General features: G+C 45.4%; 1 protein-coding gene across 1 annotated transcript in view; it reads right to left on the bottom strand.

The window, feature by feature from the left end:
• Positions 1 to 17,492, bottom strand: part of CCDC149 (coiled-coil domain containing 149) — a 75,360-nt gene that overhangs the window by 12,350 nt on the left and 45,518 nt on the right. The window contains exons 7-9 of the mRNA XM_065405350.1: positions 16,627 to 16,699; positions 15,199 to 15,283; positions 13,000 to 13,144 (exon numbers count right to left, since the gene is read on the bottom strand). Of these exons, the coding sequence (XP_065261422.1) occupies positions 13,000 to 13,144; positions 15,199 to 15,283; positions 16,627 to 16,699 (303 nt within the window). The remainder of the gene's footprint in view (positions 1 to 12,999; positions 13,145 to 15,198; positions 15,284 to 16,626; positions 16,700 to 17,492) is intronic.

The following is a 17,492-nucleotide window of genomic DNA, read 5'->3' as shown; positions in this document are numbered from 1 at the left end:
AGCTCCCCGCCCTGCCCCCTTGTCCCAGCTCACCTCCGCCTCCGCTTCCTCCCCTGAGCATGCCACGTCCCCGCTTCTCCCCCTAGTTCCCAGCGCTTAGCTGGGAACTAGGCAGCAAGCGCTGGGAGGGAGGGGGGAAGAGGGGGAATGCGGTGCGCTCAGGGAAGAGGTGGGGCCGGGGTGGGGATTGGGGAAGGAGTCCAATGGGGCAGGGAGGGGGTGGAGACTTTGGAGAAGGGGTTGGAATGGGGGCAGGGCAGGGGCAGAGTCGGGGGGGCAGGGTCAAGGGTGGGGGAGGTCAAGCATCTGCCTGAAGGGGATAAAGCAGCCCTGGAGAAGGCTGCAGCAGGGAAAGCTAAGCTGATTGGGAAAGCAGCCACAGCTGTGGTGAGCTTAATCAGGGCCCAGCTGGCCCTTATAAGAAGGCTGTGGGCCAGAGGCTAAAAAACAGACACACTCTCTCTAGCTCCCTAGAGAGAGAAGGACCTGGCTGCCTGGGAAGCTGAGGAGGGTACCTAGGGTGGAGCAGTGCTGGGGAAGGGCAGAGGGAACTGGGGAGCTCCAGCCTAGCAAAGCCCCAGGCCGAGTTAATGGCCCACAAAGGGTACTGATGCTGCAGAGGGGCAGCCCAGAGATAAGCAGAGGCAGCTGGTCCAACCCCCCTTGCCGATGATGAGTGGTTTACAAACTGCCGTCTGCCCCAGGGAGCAGGGGTTAGATGATGACTGGCAGTAGCCACTGAGGCAAGGTGGGGATAGGGGTTTGGGGGTTTCCCTGGGAGGGGAGACCCAAAGTGAAGGGGTGCTGCGGTGGGCAGAACCCCTGAGCAAAGGGCACCGGGGTCTGGGAGGGACACGGGGGGCCAGCGGCAGGCGAGACATCAGCCGGCCTGCAGAGGGCGCTCTGGAGGCTGGAGTGCTAATACCCTGGACAACCAGCAGGAGTCGTCACCCCGCCACAAGGCTCCTTTGTAACGCTTCACTGTCTGCCTTGGACTTAACTATCAAGTAATTTTGTATATTCTGCAAATTTTGCCATCTCACTGTTTACCCCTTTTTCCAGATCATTTATGAATATGTTTAACAGCACAGATCTCTGAGGGGGACTGCTATTTACCTCTCTCTACTCTGAAAACTGACCATTTATTCCTATCCTTAGTTTCCTTCCTTTTAATCAATTACTGATCCCAGAGAGGACCTTCTCTCTTACCCCATGGCTGCTTATTTTGCTTAAGAGCCTTTGGTGAGGGACCTCTCAAAGGCTTTCTGAAAGTCCAAGTATATCCATTGGTTCACCCTTGTCCACATGCTTGTTGACTCTCTCAAATAATTCTAAGAGATTGGTGAGGCATGATTTCCCTTTACATAAAGCCATGCTGACTCTTCCCCAACAAATTGTGTTCATCTATGTGTCTGATAATTCTGTTCTTTACTATTGTCAGGGTTCCTTCCCCACTCTGAACTTTAGGGTACAGATGTAGGGACCTGCATGACAACCTAGCAGCGAGCAGCGGTCGGCAAACAGGGCGGCTAACAGGGGAGTTTAAGTGGGAGTGAGTCTCATTGGAGGAGAAGGTACCTGTACTTGCGTCTGTCTTTGTGGTGCTTGTGTGTGTAGAGGCCTGTAGGGGCAGTGTGCTGAGCCCCGAGCCCTGATTAGGGGGCGGAGCCTGGCTGATTAGGGGACCTATAAAAGAGGCCTCCCAGCCAGGCAGCGAGCAGCTAGCAGCGAGCAGCGGTCGGCAAACAGGGGAGTTTAAGTGGGAGTTTACAGGGGGAGGTGGAAGGGGAGGCAGGAGGGCGCGGCAGTCGGTGTGCTTTGTTCCCTCAGAGGCTGCAGGCAGAGACCATAGCGGCCATGAGCCAAGCAGCAGGGGACACAATGCAGATGAAAGCATGTAGCAGCTGCGGTATGTATATAGTCCTAGCAGGTGCAACGGATCAGAGGTATGTTTGTATGAAATGCCGCCTACTTGCTCTGTTAGAAGAAAAGGTTCGGGGGTTGGAGATGCAGGTAGAGACCCTGGTAGAGTTTAGAAGGGGGTTTGAACAGCTAATGGAGCAAAGGCAAGGGGTAATTGAAGGGGAATGCTCGGGGGTGCAGGTGGAAGCGGGGGCTATGGTCTGTGAGGGGGGAACGTCAGGAGGACAACAAGAGCAGTGGAAGCATGTGACCGTGAGAAGCAGGCCAAGGAAAAGGAGGGCTAGTGAGGGGGAAATAGAACTCAGGAACAGGTTTGGGTGTTTGGCTAACGAGGAGGGGACGCAGCAGCTGGTAACTGATGGTGGGAGGCAGAGGAAGAAAAGAAGGGCAGCTAGTCCAATAGACAGGGGGGAGGAGTTGATGGAGACAGCACCAATACTCGGCCCCGGGAGGATACAGGGTGGCAACAGGGGGACTATAAGGGTAAATGGAGACAGACAGGACTTACGGCCGCAGGGAACAGGGGATAGACTGGTAGATTGCGCTGCCCCTAGGCAAAGGCAGGTGTATGTGATTGGGGACTCCTTACTGAGGAGGTTAGACAGGCCTGTGACCAGGGCGGACCCGGAAAACAGAAGGGTGTGCTGTCTGCCGGGCGCTAAGATACGGGATGTGGACCTGCGGTTGAAAAGGATCCTAAAGGGAGCGGGTAAGAACCCCTTGATCGTCCTTCACGTAGGAACGAATGACACGGCTAGGTTCTCGCTAGAGAGAATCAAGGGAGATTATGCGAGGCTGGGGAGGACGCTTAAGGAAGTTGAGGCTCAGATTATCTTCAGTGGGATTCTGCCTGTTCCTAGAGAAGGACAGCAAAGGGCAGACAGAATTGTGAGGATAAATAGCTGGCTGAGGGAGTGGTGCTATAAGGAGGGCTTTGGGATGTATGGCCACTGGGAGGCTTTCGGGGACAGACAGCTGTTCTCGCGGGATGGACTTCACCTGAGTAGGGAAGGAAATAGACTTCTGGGAGGGAGGCTGGCTCATCTCATCAAAAGGGCTTTAAACTAGGAACTTGGGGGAGACGGTTGGGAGATGTCCAGTTAATCTCCACGCCAGATTCCAACACTGAAAATGAGGGCAAAGAGATAAGCGCAAATATAGATAGGGGTAGGGAATTGGACACTAGAAGGAGGGGGCGGATGGACACTAGGGGGTCCGTACCAAAATGCATAACTAAGGAGAAAAAGGACAGACAGCATACGGTAAGATGTTTATACACCAATGCGAGAAGCCTAGGTAACAAAATGGAGGAACTGGAGCTCCTGGTCCAAGAAATGAAACCTGATATCATAGGAATAACCGAAACATGGTGGAACGGTAGTCATGACTGGAGCACAGGTATCGAAGGGTATGTGCTGTTTAGGAATGACCGGAAAAAAGGTAAAGGTGGGGGTGTGGCACTGTATGTGAATAATGAACTAAAATGTAAAGAAATAATAACTGATGGAATGGATAAGACAGAGTCTGTCTGGGCAATGATTACACTGGGTAAAAGAACTACTAGAGCCTCCCCTGAGATACTGCTTGGGGTGTGCTATAGACCGCCGGGATCTAGCCTGGATGCGGACAGAGAACTATTTAATGTTTTTAAGGAAGTAAAAACTAATAAGAGCTGTGTGATCATGGGGGACTTTAACTTCCCAGACATAGATTGGGGAACAAATGCTAGCAACAATAATAGGGCTCAGATGTTCCTAGACGTGCTAGCAGATGAATTCCTTCAGCAAGCAGTAGCTGAACCGACAAGGGGGGATGCCATTTTAGATTTGGTGCTGGTGAGTAGTGAGGACCTAGTTGAGGAAATGATAGTAGGGGACAACCTTGGCTCGAGTGACCATGAGCTAATTCGGTTTAAACTAAATGGAAGGATTAACAGAAATAAAACTGTGACTATGGTCTACGATTTCAAAAAGGCCAACTTTAATAAATTAAGGCAACTACTTAGGGAAATAGATTGGGCTAACATACTTAGAGAGCTAAAGGCAGATGAGGCCTGGGATTATTTCAAGCTGAAGTTGCACACGCTGTCCGAGGCCTGTATCCCGAGAAAGGGGAAACGGTTAGTGGGCAGGAGAATTAGACCTAGCTGGATGAGCGGGCGTCTCAAAGGGGCGATTAAGAAAAAACAGAAAGCGTACAAAGAATGGAAGAGGGGGCTGATCGGTAAGGAAACCTACCTTATTGAGGTCAGAGCATGTAGGGATGCGGTGAGAAAGGCCAAAAGCCGTGTAGAGTTGGACCTCGCGAGGGGAATTAAATCCAATAGTAAGAGGTTTTATAGCCATATAAATAGGAAGAAAACAAAGAAAGAGGAAGTGGGACCGCTGAAGCATGTAAATGGAGTGGAGATTAAGGATACTCTAGGCATGGCACAATATCTAAATGAATATTTTGCGTCGGTATTTAATAAGGCTAATGAAGGGCTTAGGAATAGAGGGAGCGGGATAGAGGGGAATAAAGGAGGGGCGATTGACATTACAGTATCAGAGGTGGAAACCAAACTTGACCAGCTAAATGGGACTAAATCAGGGGGACCAGATGATCTCCATCCTAGAATATTGAAGGAGCTGGCGCGAGAAATTGCAAGCCCCTTGGCGATAATTTTTAATAAATCTGTAAACTCGGGGGTGGTACCGATGGACTGGAAAATAGCTAATGTGGTTCCTATTTTTAAGAAGGGGGAAAAAAGTGACCCGGGTAACTACAGACCTGTTAGTTTAACTTCTGTAGTATGCAAGGTCTTGGAAAAAATTTTGAAGGAAAAAGTAGTTAAGGACCTTGAGGTGAATGGCAATTGGGACAAATTACAACATGGGTTTACGAAAGGCAGATCGTGCCAAACCAATTTGATCTCCTTCTTTGAGAAAGTAACAGACCTTCTAGATAAAGGAAATGCGGTGGATCTAATTTACCTTGATTTTAGTAAAGCGTTTGATACTGTCCCGCACGAGGAATTATTGGTTAAATTGGAAAAGATGGGGATCGATATTAAATTCCAGAGGTGGATAGAAAACTGGTTAAAGGGGAGACTGCAGCGGGTAGTACTGAAAGGGGAACTGTCGGGTTGGACGGAGGTCACCAGTGGGGTTCCTCAAGGTTCGGTTTTGGGTCCGATTTTATTCAATCTATTCGTTACTGACCTCGGAACCGAATGTAGGAGTGGGCTGATAAAGTTTGCGGATGACACGAAGTTGGGAGGTATTGCCAATTCGGAGAAGGATAGGGATATTCTGCAGGGAGACTTGGATGACCTTGTAAATTGGAGTAAAAATAATAGGATGAGATTTAATAGTGAGAAGTGTAAGGTGATGCATTTAGGGATGACTAATAAGAATTTTAGTTATAAGTTAGGGACGCATAGGTTGGAAGTGACGGAGGAGGAGAAGGACCTCGGAGTCCTGGTTGATCGTAGGATGACTATGAGTCGGCAATGCGACGTGGCTGTGAAAAAAGCTAATGCTATTTTGGGATGCGTTAGGCGAGGTATTTCTAGTAGGGACAGGGAGGTGCTGCTTCCGTTATACAAGGCGCTGGTGAGACCTCATTTGGAGTACTGTGTGCAGTTCTGGTCTCCTATGTTTAAAAAGGATGAACTGAAACTGGAACGGGTACAGAGAAGGGCCACTAGGATGATCCGAGGAATGGAAAACCTTTCCTATGAAAGGAGACTCGAGGAGCTCGGTTTGTTTAGCCTAACCAAAAGAAGGCTGAGGGGGGATATGATTGCTCTCTTTAAATATATCAAAGGGATTAATACCAAGGAGGGAGAGGAATTATTTCAGCTGAGTAGTAATGTGGACACGAGAACGAATGGATATAAACTGGCCGTGGGGAAGTTTAGGCTTGAAATTAGAAGAAGGTTTCTAACCGTCAGAGGGGTGAAATTTTGGAACAGCCTTCCGAGGGAAACGGTGGGGGCGAAAGACCTTTCTGGCTTCAAGATTAGGCTTGATAAGTTTATGGAGGGAATGGTTTGAAGGGATTATGTGATTTTAGTCAATTAGTCATTAACGTGCCATCGCGGGTAAAATGAGGGTCCGGCTGTAGACTCTTGCCTGTATGCTCGGGGTACTGCTGATCGCCATATTTGGGGTCGGGAAGGAATTTTCCTCCAGGGTAGATTGGCAGAGGCCCTGGAGGTTTTTCGCCTTCCTCCGCAGCATAGGGCAGGAGTCGCAGGCTGGAAGATTCTGTTGTGGGTGGGTCAGCTTTTGTGGCCTGCATCATGCGGGAGGTCAGACTAGATGACCATATTGGTCCCTTCTGACCTTAAAGTCTATGAGTCTATGAGTCTATGAGTCTATAACCTCTAAGCTTCTCTACCAGCTTAGATCTGCTTTTGCTGCCACCACTCCCAGTGTGCTAATTCCCTTCCCTGGGAAGCCTTCAGAGACTTCTTCACCAATTTCCTGGTGAACACCGATCCAAACCCTTGGATCTTAACACAAGGAAAAATCAATCAGGTTCTTAAAAAGAAGGCTTTTAATTAAAGAAAAGGTAAAAATCATCTCTGTAAAATCAGGATGGAAAATAACTTTACAGGGTAATCAAATTCAAGGAGCCCAGAGGAACACCCTCTAGCCTTAAGTTCAAAGTTACAGCAAACAGAGATAAACACTCTAGCAAAAGGAACATTTACAAGTTGAGAAAACAAAGATAAAACTAACACGCCTTGCCTGGCTGTTACTTACAAGTTTGAAATATGAGAGACTTGTTCAGAAAGATTTGGAGAGCATGGATTGATGTCTGGTCCCTCTTAAGTCCCAAGAGCGAACAACCCCCAAAACAAAGAGCACAAACAAAAGCCTTCCCCCCACCAAGATTTTAAAGTATCTTGTCCCCTTATTGGTCCTTTGGGTAAGGTGTCAGCCAGGTTACCTGAGCTTCTTAACCCTTTACAGGTAAAAGGATTTTGGCGTCTCTGGCCAGGAGGGATTATAGTATTGTACACAGGAGGGCTGTTACCCTTCCCTTTTAATTATGACAACTATAGTTTCAACCAGTTTGCCTGGTACTGAAGTTAGGCTTACTGGCCTGTAATTGCCAGGATTGCCTCTGGAGACTTTTTAAAAATTGGTGTCACATTAGCTACCCTCCAGTCATCTATCACAGAAGCTGATTTAAACGATAGGTTACATACCATAGTACATAGTTCTCTAATTTTATATTTGAATTCCATTATAACTCTTGGGTGAATATCATCTGGCCCTGGTGACTTATTACTGTTTAATTTATCAATTTGCTCCAAAACATGCTGTGCTGACACCTCAATCTGGGACAGTTCCTCAGGTTTGTCACTTAAAGAGTGGCTCAGGTTGGGAATCTCCCTCGCAGCCTGTGCAATGAAGACTGATCCAAAGAATTCATTTAGCTTCTTCACAGTGGCCTTGTCTTCTTTGAGTGCTCCTTTGATCGTTCAGTGGACCCACTGATTGTTTAGCGGGCTTCCTATTTCTGCTTTTTTAATCCTTTTGCTAGCTACTCTTCAAATTCTATCTTGGCCTGACTCATAATATTTTTACACTTGACATGCCAGATTTTATGCTCCTTTCCATTTTCCTCAGCTGGATTTGACTTCCAATTTTTAAAGGATGTCTTTGTGTCTCTAACCACTTTTACTCGGTTTAGCCATCATGACACTTTTTTGGGCCTCAATTCTTTTTAATTTGGGGTATACATTTGATTTGGCCCTCTATTATGGTGTTTTTAAAATGCTTCCCTGCAGCTTGCAGGCATTTCACTCTTGTGACTGTTCCTTTTAGATTTTGTTTAACTAGCTTCCTCATTTTTTTTTGTAGTTCCTCTTTTAGAAGTTAAATGTTATTGTGGTGGGCTTAGTATTCCCCCCTAAAAAGGATGTAAAATTGAATTACATTATGGTTGCTATTACCGAGTGGTTCAGCTACATCCATCTCTTGGACCAGATCTTGTGCTCCCTTTGTCAGTTCCAGGATCAGCTGCTCCAAGAAGCAGTCATTAAAAGTGTCTGTCTGCATCCCATCCTGAGGTGACATGTACCCAGTCAACATGAGGATAGCTGAAATCCCCCATTATTATTCATTTTTCTATTTTTATAGACTCTCTAATCTCCCTGAGCAGTTCACAATCACAATCACCATCCTTGGTCAGCTGGTCAGTAGTATATCCCTACTGCTATCGTCTTATTATTCAAGCCTGGAATTTCAATCCACAGAGATTCTATGGTAGAGTTTGATTCAATTAAGATTGTTGCTATTTTTGTCTCTGTTTTGCCACTCTTCCACACAACCTACTCTGACATGCCTATATATTTTGTACCCTGGTATTATAGTGTCTCATTGATTATCGTTCCACCAAGTTTCTCTGATGCCTCTTAGCTCAATAATCTCAATTAATACCAGGTACTCAAGTTCACCCATTTTAGTATTTAGACTTCTAGCATTTGTACACAAGCACTTATAACATTTGTCAAAATTTAGTTGTCTGCCTTCATGTGATGTAATTGAATGGGACTCTTTCATTTGACTATTCTCTTTAGTTCCTCCCTGTACTTTATCAAATTCTATCCTCTCCTCTTTACTAATCTAGAGAGAATCCCTGTTAATAGAGCCTCTGCTAAGGGATGTCTGTCTGAATCGTGTGTTCCTCTGCATCTATTGGCTTTCCCCAGCCCTTAGTTTAAAAACTCCTCTACCACCTTTTTAATTTTACATGCCAGCAATCTGGTTCCATTTGGTTTAGGTGGAGCCCATCCTTCCTGTATAGATTCCTCCTTTCCCAAAAGGTTTCCTAATTCCTAATAAATCCCTTCTCTCTACACCATTGTCTCATTCACACATTGAGATCCTGCGGTTCTGCTTAACTGGCTTTGTGCATTTCAAAAAATGCTACCATGGAGGTCTTGGACTTTAATCTCTTACCTAGCAGCTTAAATTTGGCCTCCAGAACCTCTCTCCTACCCTTCCCTATGTCATTGGTACCTACATGTACCACGACCATCGGCGCCTCCCCAGCACTACACATAAGTCTGTCTAGATGTCTCAAGAGATCCGCCACCTCTGCACCAGGCAGGCAATTCACCATGTGGTTCTCCTGGTCAAGGATGGGAATCATTTATGGGATATGGGATCATTTCCCTCCACTCTAGTTTCATGTTCTCCTTCCCAAAGACCTTCATCCTCAACAGCACAGAGACTGTTAGACTGAGAGTGGGACTGCTCTACTGTGCCCCGGAAAGTCTCATCTATGTATCTCTGTCCCCCTTAGCTCATCCAGTTCAGCCACTCTGGTCTCAAGAGCCTGTATTCAGTCTCTGAGGGCCATGGCATGTGTTCACTCAGTGCACACATATGCCACCTGTCCACAAGGCAGGTAATCATCCATGCTGCATCCAGTGCAATAAACTGGATATCCCCCACTCTGCTGCTGGACCTGTGCCTGCATTATAGTTACTCCTGCAGCTTCCCCTCTCCTCCCCTCCCCCATGGGAGTGTGTTTATTAGCCTAAGTTTGGAGAATGTTAATCAGGTGTATCTGGCTCTATTGTTCCCTCTCTAAACTCCCTCGCAAAACTCCAGTTAGCTGCTCCTCCTATTCACTAGCTTCTCTGGTCTCTATGGAACAGGCTTTTGAAACCAGTTAACCAGGAGGCGGGGCTACTCAAGGGTAAGAGTTAATGGGTGCTCAAAGGATTAGGGATCAAAGCCTCCTTAAAAAGCTCTCAGCCCTGCATTCCAACAGCAAGTGGCAAAGGAACATAAGCTATTGGCCTAATGTCTTATCTAATTGAAAGCTACTATCACCCTGTTGCTGCTGCTGTTAAAACAAAAGTACACCATCACTGGTAAACTGAAAAATAATTGTGTCCTAGCCTTCAAACGGTGAAGATGACTTTGGATTTTGGGAATGGGTTAATTCGTTAGTGGGAGACAAATGAGTTGACACCGATTCACGATAGTCTTTCCTACTCTATTTTTATTTATAATATGCGCATAGGAGTTCATCTTATTGCCTTTGACAAAAAATGGATTAACAGCAAAAACAGCAGCAAAGCTCACAGCCCTGTTCAGAATGCAGTAAAGACAACTCTGTGTTCCAAATCTCCAGCCAAATGATGCTTTTGTCTGCTGTTTCCAACTGTTGTGTGTATATCCCACTGCAAACACTTTAAATCCCTATTGTACCAACACGTGTTTGGCCAGTCACTCAAAAAACACTTCACCTGGCTGGAGTGTGGGGAAGTGGGTCTGTTATCACATCCCCATCTCTGTACCAATCACTAATCCATCTCCACTTGTCCTTCCTAACAAAGATGGAGCCATTTTAATCCATAATATTTTAAAAGAACTCCTTCCAGTGAGACAGGTTAGCAACTGAGGTCTGCAAAAAGAACAGGAGTACTTGTGGCACCTTAGAGACTAACACATTTCTCAGTTCTTATTCATGAGCACTCAGTACAGTTGTAAAGACTGATTAGTGAAGGCAATATTAAATAGCCTATTTTCATTTCTTTCCCATTTGGTGATAATAATAAGATCCACCATTTCTGTAGGTTCAAATTGTTTTCCCCATGTTGTGCTCCCTCTGCTGGTCTGCTGCAAGTTAACTAAACACATTCTGGGAACTATTCTCCAGGGATGTTGTCTATGTAGATGGAGCACAAAGTAGTAAATAAATTCAGGGGTTACAAGCACCATATGTCAAAGAGTAATCACTGTTTGGTTAAGAAGAAAGGAGGAAATTGATAGGAAAATAAATTGCATCTCTGAACTTCTAAGAGGGTTCTGTAAACAACAGGCAGTTAAAAACACCTAATGTGATTTCACAGATTCTTCTGTGCAGCAAGGTCTCTGCATAAGGGAGGCCAGGGGAAGAAGAAAGGAACAGAAGGATGAAGAAAGGAGATGCTTCTACCTTTTTGAGCTAGGTTATCTTTCCTCCCATTACATTCCCTTCTCTCTCCAGCTTCCCCTCCCAGCTTGCAAGTAGGATGAGTTAGAGAGCATCTCCAACCTTGAGCAGGGAGAAATTTTGCATGAGACCCCTGCCAATTTCACCTCTGCAGTGCCCCGTCCCAGATTAAAACAAAAACAAAAAACAAACCAACAACAACAAAAAAAACCCTCCCCTCCCCTGTGTATCCTTTCCCACCCTATCAAAACCTCATGGTGAGTCCACACCGCATCACCAGTTTGGTTTGCTTTCTTATTTTCAGATATCATCTGCCTTTATTGCTATTAGTTCACACTCCCAACACTTTATATGGGTTTGTAAAGTTTAGTTTTAGAAGTCCGAAGGCTTCCTTCACTTCCCTTGGGAGACTAGCTCATAGCCTAATATGTCTCACTGTCTGTCAGGATGTTTTTCTTATAAACTGCCGTCTTTCAGTTTCATCCTGTTGCTTCACGCAGTATCCAAAATAAATTCCTATCCCCCCTTGCTGTTTGTGGCTTCCAAATATCCATAGGTTGCTCTGACTAAATGTAGTATTCTAATTATGGGTGTGGTCACAACAGAGCTGGGGAGAGAGGGATATGCCTGTGTGCATATATGTAGCCCAAAGTTGCAATGGCCTTTTTTGTGTCACACTGCTGTGCAAAAAATCACATGCAATCTACCATCCAATACCATCACTAAATATCTTGCAACTTGACTGCTTTTCAGGTTTGTGCCTCATTCAGTATCTGTTCATCCAGATTATTTCCCACCCAAAAGTATTCTTATGTTTCCACATGTTACTTTTCAGGCTACGCTTCTAATTTCTATTCATCCCTTCTCTGGCCCCCCATTAATATCTGCAACTATTTCCACTTACCAAAGTTTGGAAGGGTTATTTAAATTAGGATCTGGGGAAAACAGACGAGTAGTGAGGAACAATCAGGTCTAACTAAGAGTTGAACAAAGGCAACTATCTGGTAGTGAAAAACTATACCTGGTGCTGCAATGTCCATGCTGCTATTTTTAGTGCATTAAGTTTGAGCAGACCTAGCCCAAGTCTGTCTACCCAGACTGGAAGGCACGCTCTGAGCTCTAGTAAGACACACTCTTAATGCCTAGATAGCAATTTGCAAAGTTTACAGACAAGAACAGGTCAACTATAATGCAGGGCAATGACAAAGAACCACGACATAACAGGTCTAGACTGAAACATGGTGGCAAGATGGAAGTCAGTGAGACAGCTAAGTTGGAAGGTGCCTGGATTTCTCCTCAGATTCCCTGGTACTGATGTGACGTTAGCCTCCCTTCAGCGCAACAGACCCTTGCTTCATCCAAAGCATTTAAGTACGCCTACAGACTGTTCCTCCGTTTTTGTTGCCACTTCTAATAATTATGCTATGGATTCTGCCTAAGTATTAGAGTTATCAATTTTCAAAATGAGTCATCTATTCTAGTGCAATCCAGTTTCCTTTAGTATTTCGTCTTCCTTTCATGAAAGATATCTGCCGGTTTGTGGCATCTGGTCCTGATGTGCCTTTGAGAAGCCTGAATTACCTCTGATTACCACTAGTGAGTCAGTGCTGCTAAAAGGCTAAACACAATCAAGAAATGCTTCCTTTCTAGTTCCCACTTTCTCGTGTTGCATAAGGACACAGTCCAATAGCTTAAACTGTGTCAAAAGACAGTTCTATATTCTCATGCTGGCTGCTATAGAAAATCCCAAGTATGTGAGATAGCAAGATTAGATTAGACTAGACTAGGTAGGATAGTTAAGATTACTGTCCAACATAAATAATTTATTAAATCACAAAACAGAATAGGAATCATACAGTAGTGTTACAATCCAACAATTTATGCCTCATAAAACCAATCTGCAAGTTGCTATATTATGAATGGTCATGGCTGTGGCTAAGCAACTCTAAACCAAACCTATGACAATGACGTTTCACGTAAGAGGAGTACAAGATACCTGACCATCCTTCCCTTTCCTGTTTTTAAGTTCCCATTTTCTAGACAAGAGCTCAAACATCAAATGCTAGTTTAAAAAGTGTTTTGAACACCTGTGCTGGTTTCCCCCAAATTCCAAGTCATACTACTTACTTGTTGGTTTGCCTTTGGTGTTGTATGACCATGTTTTTCTCATGGATAGTCTCCAGCAAGGCAGTAGCCAAAGATTTGAGATCTGAAATGGACTGCGGCGTGGCGGGTAGGCTACAACCATGGTCCTCCGATAACAACTCTTGGACTAAAATGTTAAAACAAAAATGAGTCTTACATTTATGCGGACAGAAATGTGACACAAGTAGTTAGTCAGACTTACAAAGCAAATCCACCTTTGTTTCATTACTTAGCTGAATGTAGATTTATTCCAACCAACCAGCAAAACAAACCCAGACATATAATACTCAGTCATAAAAAATGGTGGCTGTTTGAGCTGATCATTGTCCCGCAGCAATTGCCAGCACAAACATAGGTAGACCCATTTTCTGCTTAGCTAATATTTCTTTTGGAAAGAACAGATTTCTATTCAGTTGGAAAGAGCCTCATTTTTCTATCCTATGATCTCCTGCCACTGGCAGACCAGGAATATTTTTCTTCAGTCCACCTGAAAAAAACATGCCCACAAAGAAGGTTTCATGTTTAGAACTATTGATTTCCTAAGGTTGTTTGAGATTGATGTGACACAATCAATGTGTGTCACACATCAGCCTATAAGAAACTTCCTCTGCAATAAGAAAGCCTGTGGACTCATTAACCTTGCTCAGCAAGTCCGCTAGCATGATCACATTTGGTCATCTGCTGTGGCTAGAAACTATACAAATGTATGACGAAGAGGACATTAACCAAGGGAGGCCAACCTGTGGCTCTGGAGCCACGTGCGGCTCTTCAGAAGTTAATATGCAGCTCCTTGCATAGGCACCAACTCTGGGGCTGGAGCTACAGGCGCCAACTTTCCAGTGTGCTACAGGGTGCTCACTGCTCAACCCCTGGCTGTGCCCCAGGTCCTGGCCCCACTCCACTCCTTCCCCCAAGGCCCCGGCCCAGTAGTGTAGCTAGGGGGGGAGCGGCTGCTCCCCCACTGAGCACAAGTGGCGCCTTGTCAATTTCTTGGCACCTTTTTAATTTTTACTCACCCGACGGTGCTCCGGGTCTTCGGTGGCACTTTGGCAGCAGGCCCTCACTCGCTCCTGGTGTCTTCGACGGCACTGAAGGACCCGCCGCCGAAGACCCGTGGAGCGAATGAAGGTCCCACCGCCGAGGTGCCGCCGAAGACCCGGAGCGCCACTGGGTGAGTAAAAGCACCGCCCCATCAGTAAAAGCGCCACAGCGGGTGGCGCCTTTATTTTTATTTTATCGCTCCCCATGATCCCTCCACCTGGCTACGCCACTGCCCCCACCCCTTCCCGAGTCTGCCGCGCCCTTGCGCCTCCTCCTCTCCCTCCCGAGCCTCCTGCACACCACAAAACAGCTGATCGCGGCGGGTGGGAGGCGCAGGGATGGAGGGTTAGGTGCTGATCGGCGGTGCTGCTGGCGGGTGGGAGACACTTGGGGCGGGAGCTGATGGGGGGCTGCTGATGTGTTCCTGTGGCTCTTTGGCAATGCACATTGGTAAATTCTGGCTCCTCCTCAGGCTCAGGTTGGCCACCACTGACATAAACGGAGCAGTCAGTGCTGACGAACTTCTTGAGTTTCAACCTGTCATGACAAGTACTGCTGGTTTGGTATGTGCCTGTGTGCATGGAGAGAGGGTGAGGATCACGATGCAGGAGACAAGATTTCCAGGGGGAAAAACTTATCCTATCCTCATCTTTTCTGATCCTTCGCCTCTTTTCAGGATGTGTGTGGGGGAAAACATATGGGATGAGGTGATTGCTCTGTTGGTCTCTTCCTGAAGGAAACCATAGAACTCCTCCTGCAAGGGAGAAGCAAGCCACAGTAGCTCCCAAGTGCAGGAGTTAACAGGCCTCCACCTTCCTTAACCTGCCTTCTCTGTATTACTGCTGAAATAGAGCATCAAGGTTGGCATTGTTAGCAGAGAAAAGAGATAACACAAGAAGAGACTGATCTGGGTCAGAGTTATACTGGGCCTTGAAGGAAAGGAGAAGAACTTTAAGCTTGATGTAAAGGTGAAAAGGTGGAAGCAAAGGAAGGGAATTTATGGGGTCAGACTGACAGGAAAAGGAGATTGACTGGCAGGTTAAAAGATGATTAGGAAGAAAGTGATGTGAGGAAAAACTTCATAGTTCCCACTGAAGAAAGAATGAGGTTCTGTACCACCCCGTTCCATCTATGCAGTACCTTGCTTTGCAGAAAGGACTCCAGTCAGTGCACTGCTGCTGGATCTACTGTGAATCTTTGAATTTTTCCGTCTCTCTAGAGCATTCTAAGAAAACAAAAAGATTTTTTTCCAGACATTAGCCTAAGCATTTTCATTAGAGTAAGGGATCTGAGGGAGGGGATATTAATCCTGGAGTTTCTCTTCTAGGGCATGAGTCTATCCCTACACTGCTGGTTGGATGAGGGGGGCTCCTTCTGGAGTATTGGATATACTAGCCAAGAGAGCCTTTGGGACCCTAACGAATCTATGCACCTCATCACCATCCCCCTTTACTGTTCTTTCTATTTCCCCCTCCACCACCACCACCACCACCCCACTTGGGTTTTTAAAACTTTCCTATTTCTGGAAACAGTTGAATACATTTGTAAAATCAGTAACAGTCCATGGGGAATAGCAGTCTGGGATAAAATTCTGACTTTCCAGAAAATTTCTCTTGGACATGCTTAAAGAGGGAAAAGAAAAGAGCACTAAAACTCTCTTTAAGGTCCTTTCAGCAGAACATGCTGGCTTTTAGGAAGAGTTCAAAGCAAAATCATGATTCTTACTAAAGCTGAGAGCCTAGATATTCCCAAATAACTGTCCTTCAGAAATCAGATACACACACAGCACCTGCTTTGTGGCCTCAGTTTCTCAGGTCTGTGCCTGGAATGGGGGTGGCAGTGCTTTGGAGGAATTTTGCACTTCACTAGAATGGCAGGGAATGCTGTGACTGCTTAACAGTGATTAACGAATTAAGAAGCATCACCAATAGGCTTAAAGTCTCATGCAGAAGGATGGAGGACGTGTTTTTTGATTGAAGTTGGAGCAGAGGGTTAGAGGAAGAATACTCAGGCATCTAAATTTATTGTGCAATAGAGTGCATACAGCTTATCCCCAAAGTGGAGGTATAAGGAAGATATATCAATCATTAAAATTTGCCAAACAATAGTACTGGTGTTGGGAAATATGGAGATAAAAGAACAGCTGCATGATAATAAATGTCCTAACACTCTGTAGAAACACAGGAGCATTAATTTTCTACCACCACCAATCCTCCATTTAGCAACAATCTGGAACAATGTCACATTCTAACCCCAACTAGGAGCAATTTTTCCTAGATCTTGAGAGAACACCTTCACTTTCTAGATATTTCTAGCAGCTATTTCTTTATGCTACATAACAGCTGAGAAGTCTATAGGGAAGACTGGGGATGTAAACAAAATACATAAAGGTACTAAAATTATCTAGTTGTCTTAAACTACAGTTAAGAGGAAGTGGTAATTGCACATGGAATTTTAGCTTCTAAGGTGCTACAGACTCAAACAATTTTACACTTTTAAAATGTGTATAAACAAATGAAAAAAATTAAACTCTATAAATAGAGGAGCGCAGCATAACGAGAACTCTACCTTGTACTTAGAAATATTAGATTTAAGAAGGTTGACCTCCTCTTGAAGTTGCTTTAATCTCTCTTGAAGGTATCTGGAAAATACATAATATATATCATTAGACTCCTATATATTGTTTGTTTGTTATTTATTAAACACTGGCAATGTGTTAGTCATTGCGCAGCACAAGGCACAAACAGAGCCACTGGCAGGATGTTTCACATGAGGGGGCTTCTACAGTTACGTCTTCACTGGAGAATTCACCTAGCACAGGTGGAGCATCCCCACTGCAAAGCCCTACTCACACCAGACATATGCATTCACATATGATGCTGTATTAGCCAATGTGCTGGGATGGATTGCTGGTGGGATATCCCATGGTTCTTTGTGGTACATTATACTGGTCTGCTCTATAAATTCATTTGCAGGATGCTCACACGCTCTGACTTAGCATGAAATTGTTCTCATGGCACTGCCAGAGATGACAATACTTTTATGTTCTGAACTTCCAAGTGGAGACATCTGTTGAAATGCTGTGCAGCCAGGCTGGATTACCCTACATTCGCACTGTGAAGTTGACAGGTTGCCAGCCCAGGCTGAAGCAACACCAAAGTTCAAGACTATACCCTCAGATGTGTCTACTAGTCTGGGCTCAATCACAGATTAGAGATTAGGGGCAACATCTGGGCTAGAGCCTGAGCTAATTCTTCAGTGAAGACATACTTGACTTCAGAAGTCATTTCCCCACCTTTGGCCTCTTAAGACTGGATGTGTATACTGTAAAACCTCAGAGTTACGAACACCAGAGTTACGAACTGACCAGTCAACTACACACCTCATCTGGAACCGGAAGTATGCAATCAGAGAAAAAGGGGAAAAAAAGCAAA

Source organism: Emys orbicularis, chromosome 5 (genome assembly GCF_028017835.1).
Source record: "Emys orbicularis isolate rEmyOrb1 chromosome 5, rEmyOrb1.hap1, whole genome shotgun sequence".
Classification (NCBI taxonomy): domain Eukaryota; kingdom Metazoa; phylum Chordata; order Testudines; family Emydidae; genus Emys; species Emys orbicularis.
The sequence above is the reverse complement of the archived record's forward strand: the minus strand, read 5'-3'. Positions and strand labels throughout refer to the sequence as shown.